The 15,324-nt window shown below is 45.7% G+C and overlaps 1 protein-coding gene across 3 annotated transcripts in view; it reads right to left on the reverse strand.

Annotated features, from left to right (window-relative positions):
• The window catches only part of LOC135555953 (potassium voltage-gated channel subfamily C member 1-like), a 102,677-nt gene that overhangs the window by 46,188 nt on the left and 41,165 nt on the right, over nt 1-15,324 (reverse strand). For all 3 annotated transcript variants that reach the window (XM_064988772.1, XM_064988771.1, XM_064988773.1), the window contains exon 2: nt 10,622-11,582. In XM_064988772.1, the coding sequence (XP_064844844.1) occupies nt 10,622-11,582 (961 nt within the window). The remainder of the gene's footprint in view (nt 1-10,621; nt 11,583-15,324) is intronic.

The raw sequence follows: 15,324 nt of genomic DNA on the forward strand, positions 1-15,324 counted from the left end.
ATTTCTTACATTAGTACCCCAGGTCATCTTAGGTTTCATTACATACAGCCGAGAAGAACTACTGTATATAAGATCAGCGTCAACTCACCATCGGTACGACCAAGAATATGTTTTTCGCGACGCGGATCCTGTGTTCTGCCTTACAAACAAGACAACGGAATGGATCGCATGCAGCGACCCAAAAAAACGACTCCGAAAAAGAGGGAAACGTGGCGGTCTTCTGGTCAGGCTACAGAGACGGGCACATCGTGCCCCACTTCCTAGCATTCTTCTTGCCAATGTCCAGTCTCTTGACAACAAGGTTAATGAAATCCGAGCAAGGGTAGCATTCCAGAGGGACATCAGAGACTGTAACGTTCTGTGCTTCACGGAAACATGGCTCACTGGAGAGACGCTCTCGGATGCGGTGCAGCCAGCGGGTTTCTCCACACATCGCGCCGACAGAAACAAACACCTTTCTGGTAAGAAGAGGGGTGAGGGTGTATGCCTTATGGCTAACGAGGCATGGTGCGATGAAAGAAACATACAGGAACTCAAATCCTTCTGTTCAGCTGATTTAGAATTCCTCACAATCAAATGTAGACCGCATTACCTACCAAGAGAATTCTCTTTGATTATAATCACAGCCGTATATATCCCCCCCCAAGCAGACACATCGATGGCTCTGAACGAACTTTATTTAACTCTTTGCAAACTGGAAACCATTTATCCGGAGGCTGCATTCATCGTTGTTGGGGATATTAACAAGGCTAATCTGAAAACAAGACTCCCTAAATTTTATCAGCATATCGATTGCGCAACCAGGGACGGAAAAACCTTGGATCACTGTTACTCTAACTTCCGCAACGAATATAAGGCCCTGCCCCGCCCCCCTTTCGGAAAAGCTGACCACGACTCCATTTTGCTGATACCTGCCTACAGACAAAAGCTAAAAAAAGAAGCTCCCAAGCTGAGGTCTGTCCAACGCTGGTCCGACCAAGCTGACTCCACACTCCAAGACTGCTTCCATCACGTGGACTGGGACATGTTTCGTATTGCATCAAATAACAACATTGACGAATACGCTGATTCGGTGTGCGAGTTCATTAGAACGTGCGTTGAAGATGTCGTTCCCATAGCAACGATTAAAACATTCCCTAACCAGAAACCTTGAATTGATGGCAGCATTCGCGTGAAACTGAAAGCGCGAACCACTGCTTTCAATCAGGGCAAGGTGTCTGGTAACATGACTGAATACAAACAATGCAGCTATTCCCTCCGTAAGGCTATCAAACAAGCTAAGCGTCAGTACAGAGACAAAGTAGAATCCCAATTCAACGGCTCAGACACAAGAGGCATGTGGCAGGGTCTACAGTCAATCACGGACTACAGGAAGAAACCCAGCCCAGTCACGGACCAGGATGTCTTGCTCCCAGGCAGACTAAATAACTTTTTTGCCCGCTTTGAGGACAATACAGTGCCACTGTCACTGCCTGCAACGGAAAAATGCGGTCTCTCCTTCACTGCAGCCGAGGTGAGTAAAACATTTAAACGTGTTAACCCTCGCAAGGCTGCAGGCCCAGACGGCATCCCCAGCCGTGCCCTCAGAGCATGCGCAGACCAGCTGGCTGGTGTGTTTACGGACATATTCAATCAATCCCTATATCAGTCTGCTGTTCCCACATGCTTCAAGAGGGCCACCATTGTTCCTGTTCCCAAGAAAGCTAAGGTAACTGAGCTAAACGACTACCCCGTAGCACTCACTTCCGTCATCATGAAGTGCTTTGAGAGACTAGTCAAGGACCATATCACCTCCACCCTACCTGACACCCTAGACCCACTCCAATTTGCTTACCGCTCAAATAGGTCCACAGACGATGCAATCTCAACCACACTGCACACTGCCTTAACCCATCTGGACAAGAGGAACACCTATTTGAGAATGCTGTTCATCGACTACAGCTCGGCATTCAACACCATAGTACCCTCCAAGCTCGTCATCAAGCTCGAGACCCTGGGTCTCGACCCCGCCCTGTGCAACTGGGTACTGGACTTCCTGACGGGCCGCCCCCAGGTGGTGAGGGTAGGTAACAACATCTCCTCCCCGCTGATCCTCAACACTGGGGCCCCACAAGGGTGCGTTCTGAGCCCTCTCCTGTACTCCCTGTTCACCCACGACTGCGTGGCCACGCACGCCTCCAACTCAATCATCAAGTTTGCGGACGACACAACAGTGGTAGGCTTGATTACCAACAACGACGAGACGGCCTACAGGGAGGAGGTGAGGGCCCTCGGAGTGTGGTGTCAGGAAAATAACCTCACACTCAACGTCAACAAAACTAAGGAGATGATTGTGGACTTCAGGAAACAGCAGAGGGAACACCCCCTGTCCACATCGATGGAACAGTAGTGGAGAGAGTAGCAAGTTTTAAGTTCCTCGGCATACACATCACAGACAAACTGAATTGGTCCACTCACACAGACAGCATCGTGAAGAAGGCGCAGCAGCGCCTCTTCAACCTCAGGAGGCTGAAGAAATTCGGCTTGTCACCAAAAGCACTCACAAACTTCTACAGATGCACAATCGAGAGCATCCTGGCGGGCTGTATCACCGCCTGGTACGGCAACTGCTCCGCCCTCAACCGTAAGGCTCTCCAGAGGGTAGTGAGGTCTGCACAACGCATCACCGGGGGCAAACTACCTGCCCTCCAGGACACCTACACCACCCGATGTTACAGGAAGGCCATAAAGATCATCAAGGACATCAACCACCCGAGCCACTGCCTATTCACCCCGCTATCATCCAGAAGGCGAGGTCAGTACAGGTGCATCAAAGCTGGGACCGAGAGACTGAAAAACAGCTTCTATCTCAAGGCCATCAGACTGTTAAACAGCCACCACTAACATTGAGTGGCTGCTGCCAACACACTGACACTGACTCAACTCCAGCCACTTTAATAATGGGAATTGAATGGGAAATGATGTAAATATATCACTAGCCACTTTAAACAATGCTACCTTATATAATGTTACTTACCCTACATTATTCATCTCATATGCATACGTATATACTGTACTCTATATCATCGACTGCATCCTTATGTAATACATGTATCAATAGCCACTTTAACTATGCCACTTTGTTTACATACTCATCTCATATGTATATACTGTACTCGATACCATCTACTGTATCTTGCCTATGCTGCTCTGTACCATCACTCATTCATATATCCTTATGTACATATTCTTTATCCCCTTACAGTGTATAAGACAGTAGTTTAGGAATTGTTAGTTAGATTACTTGTTGGTTATTACTGCATTGTCGGGACTAAAAGCACAAGCATTTCGCTACACTCGCATTAACATCTGCTAACCATGTGTATGTGACAAATAAATTTGATTTGATTTTGATTTGACACAAGTCATTTTTCCCAAAGATGTTTTGACAGATTATTTCACTTATAATTCACTGTAATTCCAGTGGGTCAGAAGTTTACATACACTAAGTTGACTGTGCCTTTTAAACAGCTTTGACATTTTCTGAAAATTATGTCATGGCTTTAGAAGCTTCTGATAGGCTGATTGATATCATTTGAGTCAATTGGAGGTGTACATGTGGATGTATTTCAACGCCTACCTTCAAACTCAGTGCTTCTTTTGCTTGACATCATGAGAAAATCAAAAGAAATCAGCCAAGATGGTATGATGGCGCCGGAGGAGATGGTCGCCGTTTTACGGTCTCCTAACCAATTGTGCTATTATGTGGGGGTTTTAGTTGTAAATAGTTGTAAATGATTTTGTACATAATGTTTCTGCAACCGTATCTTACAGCAGAAAAGAGCTTCTGGATATCAGGACAGCGATCACTCACCTCTGATTATACAAATATTGCTTCAACAACAGCAGCAAGCAGGACTCACACGATATTCTCCCAACACCCCACAGGGCAGTCAACCCAATTATTCGCAAAAGGAAGCGACGGAGAGGATGAAGAGCCGGATGCCTCGTCCGGACCAGCAGAAGACATCTAGGAAAGCTGCCGTTACCGTCAATATTACTTGCCAACGTGCAATCATTGGACAATAAACTAGACGAGGTACGATCACGAATATCCTGCCAACGGGACATAAAAAACGAATATCCTATGCTTCATAGAATCGTGGCTGAATGACGACATGGATATTCAGCTAGAAGGATACACTCTGCACCGGCAGGGTAGAGCAGCACACTCCGGTAAGACGAGGGGGGGGGGGGGGGTGGCGGTCTGTGCATATTTGTAAACAACAGCTGGAGCATGAAATCTAAGGAAGTCTCTAGATTTTGCTCGCCTGTAGTTGAGTATATTGTGATAAACTGCAGGCCACACTACTTGCCTAGAGAGTTCTCAGCTATACATTTCGTGGCTGTTTATTTACCACCACAGACAGATGCTGGCACTAAGACCGCACTCAGTCAGCTGTATAATGAAATAAGCAAACAGGAAACCACTCACCCAGAGGCGGCACTCCTAGTGGCCGGAGACTTTAATGCAGGGAAACTTAAATCAGTTCTACCAAATCTCTATCAACATGTTAAATGTGCAACCAGAGGGAAAACAATTCTAGATCACCTGTACTCCACACACACAGATGCGTACAGAGCTCTCCCTCTCCCTCCATTTGGTAAATCCGACCACAACTCTATCTTCCTGATTCCTGCTTACAAGCAAAAATTGAAGCAGGAAGCACCAGTGACTTGGTCTATAAAAAATGGTCAGATGAAGCAGATGCTAAACTACAGGACTATTTTGCTATCACAGACTGGAACATGTTCCGGGATTCTTCCCATGACATTAAGAAATACACCACATCAGTCACTGGCTTTATCAATAAGTGCATTGATGACGTCATCCCCACTGTGACTGTACGTACATACCCCAACCAGAAGCCATGAATTACAGGAAACATTCGCACTGAGCTAAAGGATAGAGCTTCCGCTTTCAAGGTGCGGGACTCTAACCCAGAAGCTTACAAGAAATCCCGCTATGCCCTGCGACAAACCATCAAACAGGCAAAGTGTCAATACAGGGCTAAGATTGAATCATACTACACCGGCTACGACGCTCGTCGGATGTGGCAGGGCTTGCAAACTATTACAGACTACAAAGGGAAGCACAGCCGCGAGCTGCCCAGTGACCCAAGCCTACCAAGCGAGCTAAATCACATCTATGCTCGCTTCGAGGCAAGCAACACTGAGGCATGCATGAGAGCATCAGCAGTTCCGGATGACTGTGTGATCACGCTCTCCGTAGCCAACGTGAGTAAGACCTTTAAACAGGTCAACATACACAAGGCTGCGGGGCCAGATGGATGACCAGGGCGTGTGCCGACCAACTGGCAGGTGTATTCACTGACATTTTCAACATGTCCCTGATTGAGTCTGTAATACCAACATGCTTCAAGCAGACCACCATAGTCCCTGTGCCCAAGAACACAAAGGCAACCTGCCTAAATGACTACAGACCTGTAGCACTCATGTCCGTAGCCATGAAGTGCTTTGAAAGGCTGGTAATGGCTCACATCAACACCATTATCCCAGAAACCCTAGACCCACTCCAATTTGCATACCACCCAAACAGATCCACAGATCATGCAATCATGCAATCTCTATTGCACTCCACACTGCCCTTTCCCACCTGGACAAAAGGAACACCTATGTGAGAATGCAGTTCATTGACTACAGCTCAGCGTTCAACACCATAGTACCCTCAATGCTCATCACTAAGCTAAGGATCCTGGGACTAAACACCTCCCTCTGCAACTGGATCCTGGACTTCCTGACAGGCCGTCCCCAGGTGGTGAGGGTAGGTAGCAACACATCTGCCACGCTGATCCTCAACACTGGAGCTCCCCAGGAGTGCGTGTTCAGTCCCGTCCTGTACTCCCTGTTCACCCACGACTGCATGGACAGGCACGACTCCAACACCATCATTAAGTTTGCTGACGACACAACAGTGGTAGGCCTGATGACCGACAACGACGAGACAGCCTATAGGGAGGAGGTCAGAGACCTGGCCGGGTGGTTCCAGAATAACAACCTATCCCTCAATGTAACCAAGACTGAGATGATTGTGGACTACAGGAAAAGGAGCACCGAGCACGTCCCCATTTTCATCGACGGGGCTGTAGTGGAGCAGGTTGGGAGCTTCAAATTCCTTGGTGTCCATATCAACAACAAACTAGATTGGTCCAAACACACCAAAACAGTTGTGAAGAGGGCACAACAAAGCCTATTCCCCCTCATGAAACTAAAAAGATTTGGCATGGGTCCTGAGATCCTCAAAAGGTTCTACAGCTGCAACATCGAAAGCATGTTGCATCACTGCCTGATACGGCAATTGCTCGGCCTCCAACCGCAAGGCACTTCAGAGGGTAGTGTGTACGGCCCAGTACATCATTGGGGGAAAGCTGCCTGCCATCCAGGACCTCTACACCAGGCGGTGTCAGAGGAAGACCCTAAATATTGTCAAATACCCCAGCCACCCCAGTCATAGACTGTTCTCTCTACTACCGCATGGCAAGCTGTACCGGAGTGCAAAGTCTAGGACAAAAAAGGCGTCTCAACAGTTTTTACCCCGAAGCCATAAGACTCCTGAACAGGTAACCAATGGTTACCCGGACTATTTGCATTGTGTGCCTCCCCCCAACCCCTCTTTTATGCTGCTGCTACTCTCTGTTTATCTTATATGCATAGTCACTTTAACTATACATTCATGTACATACTACCTCAATTGGCCCGACCAATAAGTGCTCCCGCACATCGGCTAACCGGGCTATCTGCATTGTGTCCCACCACCCGCCAAACCCACATTTTTGCGCTTCTGCTACTCTCTGTTCGTCATATTGGCACAGTCACTTTAACATGTAAATACTACATACCACCTCAATAAGCCTGACTAACAGGTGTCTGTATATAGCCTTGCTACTCTTTTTTCAAATGTCTTTCTACTGTTGTTTTATTTCTTTACTTACCTACACACACATACCTTTTTTTTGGCACCATTGGTTAGAGCCTGTAAGTAAGCATTTCACTGTAAGGTTTACACCTGTTGTATTCGGCGCACGTGACAAATAAACTTTGATTTGAAGACATCAGGGAAGAAAAAAAAACTCAACAAGTCTGGTTCATCCTTGGCATAGCCAGGTGCTAAAATAGAACTTGGTTCTATTTGTCACACTTGATGCGCTGCAAGTCCTGCCTCTCCCATCTCCTCATTGGTTTTTAGGAGTATATACCCACATGGGTGATTGAAAGATGAACTGAGGTCCACACTCCAGTCCAGTTGGTGGTGTTAATGCACCTTAAAGTTGGTTACCAACCGCCATATAAAGTCCAAAAAACAAGAAGCCTGAAGGAGGAGAGATTACTAGAAACAAACTCGGTTTACCCTTTTATCTTTGGATTAATTGTTGGAGTAGAGGACCTTGTGCATTTCAGGTAAAATAACAACCCAGGTAGCCAGGTGCACTGTGTTTCCTCCTACACATTGGTGCGGCTGGCTTCTGGGTTGGATGCGCACTGTTTTAAGAAGCAGTGCGGCTTGGTTGGGTTGTGTTTCGGAGGACGCATGGCTTTCAACCTTCACCTCTCCCGAGCCCGTACAGGAGTTGTAGCGATGAGACAAGATAGTAATTACTAACAATTGGATACCATGAAAAGGGGGTCAAATTAAAATAATAATTTTTAAAAACAACCCAATGTTTATCCCAGCACAAATTAGCTAACAACAGCAAGCTTAATGCTTTTCGACCTGTCCCCAAATTAATATAGTGTGATCAGAGTTTGTTTTGATATTTAAACCTGCGTGTCCTGATCGCGTCTGGTGTGGGTGGACAAAATCAACATGTGCACAATGGCGCACGTGAGCGGTCTGATCAGCATTTTAGAATGCTAGCGCGTTCAACAGCTGCTGCAGGAATGTGCTGACAGGGATTTCGCCCAGTGTGTGGATATGGTCAATGCGCCCAGTTGCCTTGCAGTATGCTACCGCACAGTGAGGCAGCAGTGGGCCCAGTAGACGGGCCAATCACCGGTGGCGAGTCCACCCAGCAGGGATATCCTGAGCTAGGAAGTCCAGCGCATCGAGACGTTATGTCACAGCGCAGATATCGACCTCTGGCTTCCACCACACAGCACAGCAAGGCAGGAAAGGAGTCAGAAGACTCCGGTAGATTGCCGGAACACAGATGGAAAATCTGACCGTGGAGGAGTATCCAAGGCTAGTCGGCCCAAGCAGTGTCTAGACAGTCAGTCACAGCACAGATGCATCCTCTCTCCGCTTTCATGTAGAAACCCGGCAGATGTCACTGCTTGGTTAACTAGCGATTTTAACACATTGATCGCTTATCGACACTGCCCTGCCGCCATCTTGACCGTACAAATGTAAAGTGTCGGTACAAATGTAAAGTGTCGGTACCATGCCTTACGAGCTGAAATAAAAGATCCCAGGACTAAACCGCATGTTCAATGGAAATCCTTAATTTAAATCGTTTTTTTTTTGTCTAGGACTAGACGGAAACTGACCCTACAACTTTCAAACAGACTGAGCCTAGATGGAGTAAAAGAAAGCAAAACAGAAAAACTGCGATTGAAATGTAGATAAAGGTAACAGGAAGGAGATCAGGTTCAAAACCTCTCTGCTCTTATTGTATGTTACATTTTGTAGCAACCTCTTCTCCTCACCAATCCTCTCTCCTGTCTCTTCTTATTTACATTTTAGTCATTTAGCAGACACTCTTATCCAGAGCGACTTACAGTAGTGAGAAAATACTCAGAAGTGAGTATTTTCATACTTTTTTGGTACTGGTCCCCCGTTGGAATTGAACCCACAATCCTAGCGCTGCAAGCAACCATGTGCTACCAACTGCGCTACACGGGACTAACAACTGCGCTACACTTGTCTCCTCTCCTGGGCTGTAAGCTGTGCTGACAGAAGGAGCTCTTTCGGCTGTGTGAACTCACCAGCTGATCGGGACTGGCATGTCCACACACACACACTTATTACAAGTGTGGGTGGATGTCTAGTGCAAGAGGGAAATAGGCCTATATGATGTACAAATGTATGTAAGTGCAGTGTTTCCCCATATTCATTTAGCAGCTGTGGCCCACCACTGCTACAGTTTTGCCACCGCTACAAAAAATATGATGTAATATTTTATATATATTTCTGCCAAGATGCGCTTTTAAATGTATAGTCATTGGCTCAATGATTGGAAGTCTATGGGAACATAGACTGTGTGTGTGTGTGTGTGTGTGTGTGTGTGTGTGTGTGTGTGTGTGTGTGTGTGTGTGTGTGTGTGTGTGTGTGTGTGTGTGTGTGTGTGTGTGTGTGTGTGCGTGCAAGAGCGTGTTTTTGGGATAGGTATTTGAAGGTAATGTCTGTGTTTGAGTACTCTCATGAAAACAAATGTACAGTACTGGCATGTTTGCGTTAAACATGGCTGAAGGCAAAAAAAGCTTGTGGTATGCCATCGGTTGTTCCAAATACTGCTTGTTCTGATACACAACTTTAACATTCACTGCCCTTGACATACTCACATCTGACAGACATGTTGTCAGCACTTTTAAATGTAACCTGCTAAATAGTTGCATTTGAACATTTTGAGTACTCAATATTTAATGGAGGCCAAACACCGATTCCAGAACTTGAGTACTTGTGTGTGTGTACATGCGTGTGTGTGTCTCGCTCTGAGTAGCCTACATGTGTAAATTGAGGGGCCCTCTCTAATGCCATTTTACATGCTTTTCAACTTCTCTCGTCATAACTAATCCTTCTCTCAATCCACCCCCCCAACCCTCCACCCATCACCCGCTCCACTCTTCAAGTTTAATTGCTTTTCTGTCCACTGTCAAACAGCGTTTTGACAGGCCAATCTTCCCAACCAAATATTTATAAACGTTAAAGCCGACGTGTTGAGAGCTCCCCAGCAGAGAGAGAAGGATGCGGGTGGAGGGGTGGCTGGGGGGTTAGATTACGGGATCACCCTGCTCTATACAGAGTTACGGTGTCTATCTGACTTCATCAGCGCGCGTGTGTGTGTGTGTGTGTGTGTGTGTGTGTGTGTGTGTGTGTGCGTGTGTGGCTTCAGCTTCCCTATTTAACATGGTTACAGATCCACTTCATTTCTCCCCACACTCTCTAATCGGGTTAACTGTACATACTGGAGAGGGATGGAAACACACACACACACCACATACCCACACATGCGGTCATGGTAGAAAGGGAGGATTGTGATGGTTGGGAACCATAATCTGACAGAGTGCTATTTAAGACTGTTCCAGTATCTTAACTACAGTACAGTGATTCAGACATGGGGTATATGTTGTGATACATTGGGTTAGTTACATGTGACTCAGAGACAAGCCAAGACACCACATCATGTAGAGAGAGTGATCGGTGTAATTTGATCATAATATTGTCATATTAGTGTGAGGGATGCTGCAGGTCACCAGCAGTCAGTCACTCTCGATAGATTCCAAATATACTGCATCCTCACACACAAACACACCACACACACACAGGTGCATGCACACACACACACACACACACCTTTCCTCCCCTCCCCCTCCATCCCTCTCCTCCCTCCCCTGATCTACCCACCTGTCCTGTTGATCTCGATGATCTCCTCCTGGGCCAGAGGGCAGTCCCCTCCCCCCAGGCTGCCTGAGCTCACCATACCCGGCCCGGCGGTGGCCATGGCCAGGGCATCTGGCTTGCAGTAGTTGGGCGAGCCCGGCATGGTGGGCCGAGGGATGTGCTTGCCCTTCCTCTTGGGCAGCTTCTGCTTGGCCATGGCCAGTGAGTAGTACATGCCAAAGTTGTTGACGATGACGGGCACAGGCATGGCGATGGTCAGCACCCCCGCCAGGGCGCACAGCGCGCCCACCAGCATCCCCGACCACGTCTCGGGGTACATGTCCCCGTAGCCCAGAGTGGTCATGGTGACCACGGCCCACCAGAAGCCAATGGGGATGTTCTTGAAGTTTGTGTGTTTGGCGGCCGTAGGGTCGTCAGGGTCGGCACCGATGCGCTCGGCGTAGTAGATCATGGTGGCGAAGATGAGCACGCCGAGGGCGAGGAAGATGATGAGGAGGAGGAACTCGTTGGTACTGGCGCGGAGCGTGTGGCCCAGCACCCGCAGGCCCACAAAGTGACGAGTCAACTTGAAGATACGCAGGATCCTGACGAAGCGCACCACTCGCAGGAAGCCCAACACGTCTTTGGCGGCTTTGGAATCCAGGCCGCTCAGCGCCACCTCCAGGTAGAAGGGCATGATGGCAATAAAGTCAATGATATTGAGGGTGCTACTGAAGAACTCCTTCTTGCAGGGGCAGAAGATCACGCGCATCATGACCTCGATGGTGAACCAGATGACGCACGTTCCCTCCACATAGGTGAGCCAGCCGTCGGTCACCACCTCGTAGACGATCTCCTGGCGCGTCACATTGTCCACCGTCACGTTCTCTGTTTTGTTGTAGATGGTGTTGAAGGCCTCGTGCGTCTCCAGGCAGAAGGTGGTGATGGAGATGAGGATGAACAGAAGGGAGAGGAACGCACAGTACTGTAGGAGAGAAGAGAGGGAGAGAGAGATGGTTAGGTTCAAGTTTTATTTGAACTTAGTTGCCAGTTACAGGATTATGTTTCTTGGGCTCATTGAATTCTCACCGAAGCCTAACCCAAAGGATCACATGGATTTACAGATGAATGTCATTCACATACTGGTATCACTGAAAACATGCAGCAACTGAGGTTAACCTAAACTGATAAAAAAACAACAACATAAAAACACCAATGTTCCCAGACGCACGAATAGATATGTTTGACACAGTTTTTAGGTCTAACGCCAATGATTACACAGAAACTCTGATGAACTCAGCAGGTCAACTGAACAAACCACATAGCAACCATGCAGTTAGGAATGGGGAGTAACGGATTACATGGATTACTAAAAAAATAAAAAACTCTGACCGCAATTCGTTACTTTACCAGCAAAAATATTGTAATCCGATTACAGATACTTTTGAAAAACTAGATGGTTACTTCTAGGATTACTTTTGCATTCAGAAAAGACGTTTGCGCAAAATGTATTTGACACCTTTCTGTTTTTTCAATGACATTCAAATCAGCATGGGTGCAAATTTCAGTTTGTTTCCGCCTGAGTGAGTCTGACCACAAGTTAGAGACCAATATGATGCTGAAATTAGCTGAAATCACTCAGTTCTGCCTCAAGGACAAGACTCATAAATGTACACCTGCTTAAGAGGCATTAGAAGAAGACAAACATTTATAATACCAATTGAACATCTATTGCAGCATAAATCAATGCTAGAGTTTACATAACTGGCCATGTATGGATGTAGGCTTCTACTACAGATAATAATACAATTAGGCTATATCTTTACATAAAAAACAAAAGTCTTGTCAGATATTCTGTCACTCCAATTAATTTAATACCCTTTGATCTTCAAAAAAAAAAAGGAATTGGGCCTAGCTATGGATATATAGATTAGACAAATTGTTTTAACTGAGCTGCTATATTGTAAACAAAAAATGTGCTTCTTGGTCTTCATTTAAGGTTTGGGTTTCGGCATTAGGGTTAGCAGTGTGGGTTAGGTTTAAATTCCGATTTATGACTTTGTCAAACATATTCACACGCATGTGCAGACAATTAAAGAGTTTATTTTCTCCTGCGAACACACATTAAAATGTCGTTTGCATGACAATAACACAGCTAGTTGGCTAATACCCCATTCATAGACGGTAACTGCTCTTATCACCTTCTGACGATAGTAACGTTATATTCTGACCAGGGGAGTTTTGTTATTAAGAGGTCCGGCGCTTCCTCTAAAGAAATGAACATGCATCGCTTGTAGTACGGTTTTGGAAACATAAGTAACGTATACTTCATATCAAGCGATAAAAAATAAAAATAACAAAATAAGTTCAGTTACTAGACACCTTAATAGAGTTAAGGTTCACACACAGCCATATGTCCATGTTACAGCGCATGTTTACGGGAGAAAGAGTGGACTACCTGTGCCAATTATTTATCTGCATCTCCGAATACCCTGTGCAAACGGAAGATGGACGCCACAAACGTGTTGTCACTGAAAAAAATACTGTCTGCTGCAACTGTTAAAACCAGTGTGTATTTTACATTTGTGAAATTATTTTTGATGTGCAAGTAGAGAGATTTATGTTTCTGGAGCCGTACCGCAATTGAGTTTGAGCCTGTTTTGGCTTCCAGTGCTGATTCACCTTTAAACAGAGCATGTAAGGTCCTTGGCTCCTTCGTAATGTTAGCATATCAAACATGAACGTTCACCCCTCCTCATACGAAAATAAAAGTTTAATTTTTCTTTATATCATGTAAGTCAACACCGTTGAGCTTCCCTTTGTAAAAGCTACGGCGACAATTTTAGAATATGACAGGTTGATGCAATATCAGGTGAACACTCAATAAAACGAGTTTTTAAAATATAATGAAAATGTCTGTACATTTCAGCTGTTTCAGAAACATTGCTCTGCTATTAGTATTTTTACTAAGTGCATGTTGGGTTCAAGGGTAATTCTGTTTACACTCCCCTGCTTAGAGGGGGGCAACTGTAGAACGAGTGTCGTGCTGAGGTTGCATTCCAGACGTGAGAAATACGCAATATTACAGTAATGTCTCTCGAGAATAGATACCTCCTAGAATCTCTCGAAATTCTCCTTAATTCTCGTCAATGAGAATAGACCCATAGATTTGGCCTATCAGCTGACAGTGAATGTAAATAAACAGGGTGGCTGTGCTGCGTTTTGGGTCATTGCAGTGGTACTGTGCTTCTGATAAGAGACGGAAGACAGGTGGCGCCAGACACCACGAACAACAGACCATAAATGAGAGAGAGAGAGATGCAGCTAATACAGTATGGGCATTCTGCTGCAATCTCATTGAAGCTGCACTGAGACAGAAAGAGGGAGAGAGGGAGGGAGAGAGCTAGGGGAAAAGAGAGGCGGAGGCAGAAAACGGTGGGAGACGGGGTTCAAGATGGAGTGCGACTGTACAGTAGAGACAGAGAGTGGTGGGAAGAGGGAGACGAAGAGAGCGAGGGAGGTTCGTGAGTTACGACGCTGTGAGCAATGGGCGGCCACCCTTAAGAAAACAGATATGTCCTGTTCTCTCTCACATAGATAAATGTCTATTGATTGAGCCGGCATGCCTGTTTAAAGCACCGGGCCTTTTCTCCTATCAGCCCCTCTGGATCAATAGTATTTTTAATTGAACCTTTATTTAACTTGTCAAATCAGTTAAGAACAAATTCTTATTTGCAATGAAGGCCAAACCCGTTCTAATTGTGCGCCACCCTATGTGATGCAGCCTGGATTCGAACCAGGAACTACGGTGACACCTCTTGCACTGTGATGCTTTAGAACGCTGTGCCACTCGGGAGCCCAACAGTATCTATTCATCTCAGGCACACAGAACCTCACGCTCTCACAAAACCGACCCAAACCCATTCAGCTTCAAACCAGCTTCAACTCAACATAACCTCACCCAACTTCTGCCCAGCCTCAACCAAACCTATTTTTATTTCACCTTTAATTAACCAGGTAGGTTTGATATTCATAATGTCGCTTGAACGTGTGTAGGCTTTTGTATTTTTGGAAATTAGAGTGATTTTCACTCTAACCTAACACAACCTCAACCCAAATGAACTCAACCAAGCCTCAACCTAACCAATCCACAACCCAGCCTTAACTATGGCTCAGCGATATATTGAATTAATTTGAATCATTCAAATGTATGTTTTAGCACGATATTCCAAATGCCTGTACTTCTTTATGGGGGTTTATGACCACTTGTTCGCGTGTTGTCTTTTTGGTCTCACTCCTTCTGCTGTGACTGTGCACCTTCCAATTTACACACAAACACCAAACTCCTCCCCCTGCCACTGAGAACAACAAATAGGAAAATGTACTTCTTCCTCTCTGACAACATGCGGTTTCTACTCGCCATTTGCATTTGCGTTTTGGTCCAACAGAATCGCTCATATGGACAGCAAAACAAATTGACACGTTATTTTCCAATAATAGAGGAAAACTTAAAAAGGTGCATTATGCAGAAATCGCTCCTCCATTTCCTGGTTGTTAAAATTCGAATAGTTTGCCTAATTTCAGTTCATGTGACAAAACAAGCAAGTATAGTGTAGATAATCATTGTACCATCTAAACAGCTGTGCAAATATATTTTTCCATTAACAAAAAAATATAACATATTAAGCTGTTTGAAGCTGGTGTACAAAACCAAAAGTAAATGATGC

The sequence above is a fragment of the Oncorhynchus masou genome, chromosome 15 (assembly GCF_036934945.1).
Source record: "Oncorhynchus masou masou isolate Uvic2021 chromosome 15, UVic_Omas_1.1, whole genome shotgun sequence".
NCBI classification, from domain to species: domain Eukaryota; kingdom Metazoa; phylum Chordata; class Actinopteri; order Salmoniformes; family Salmonidae; genus Oncorhynchus; species Oncorhynchus masou.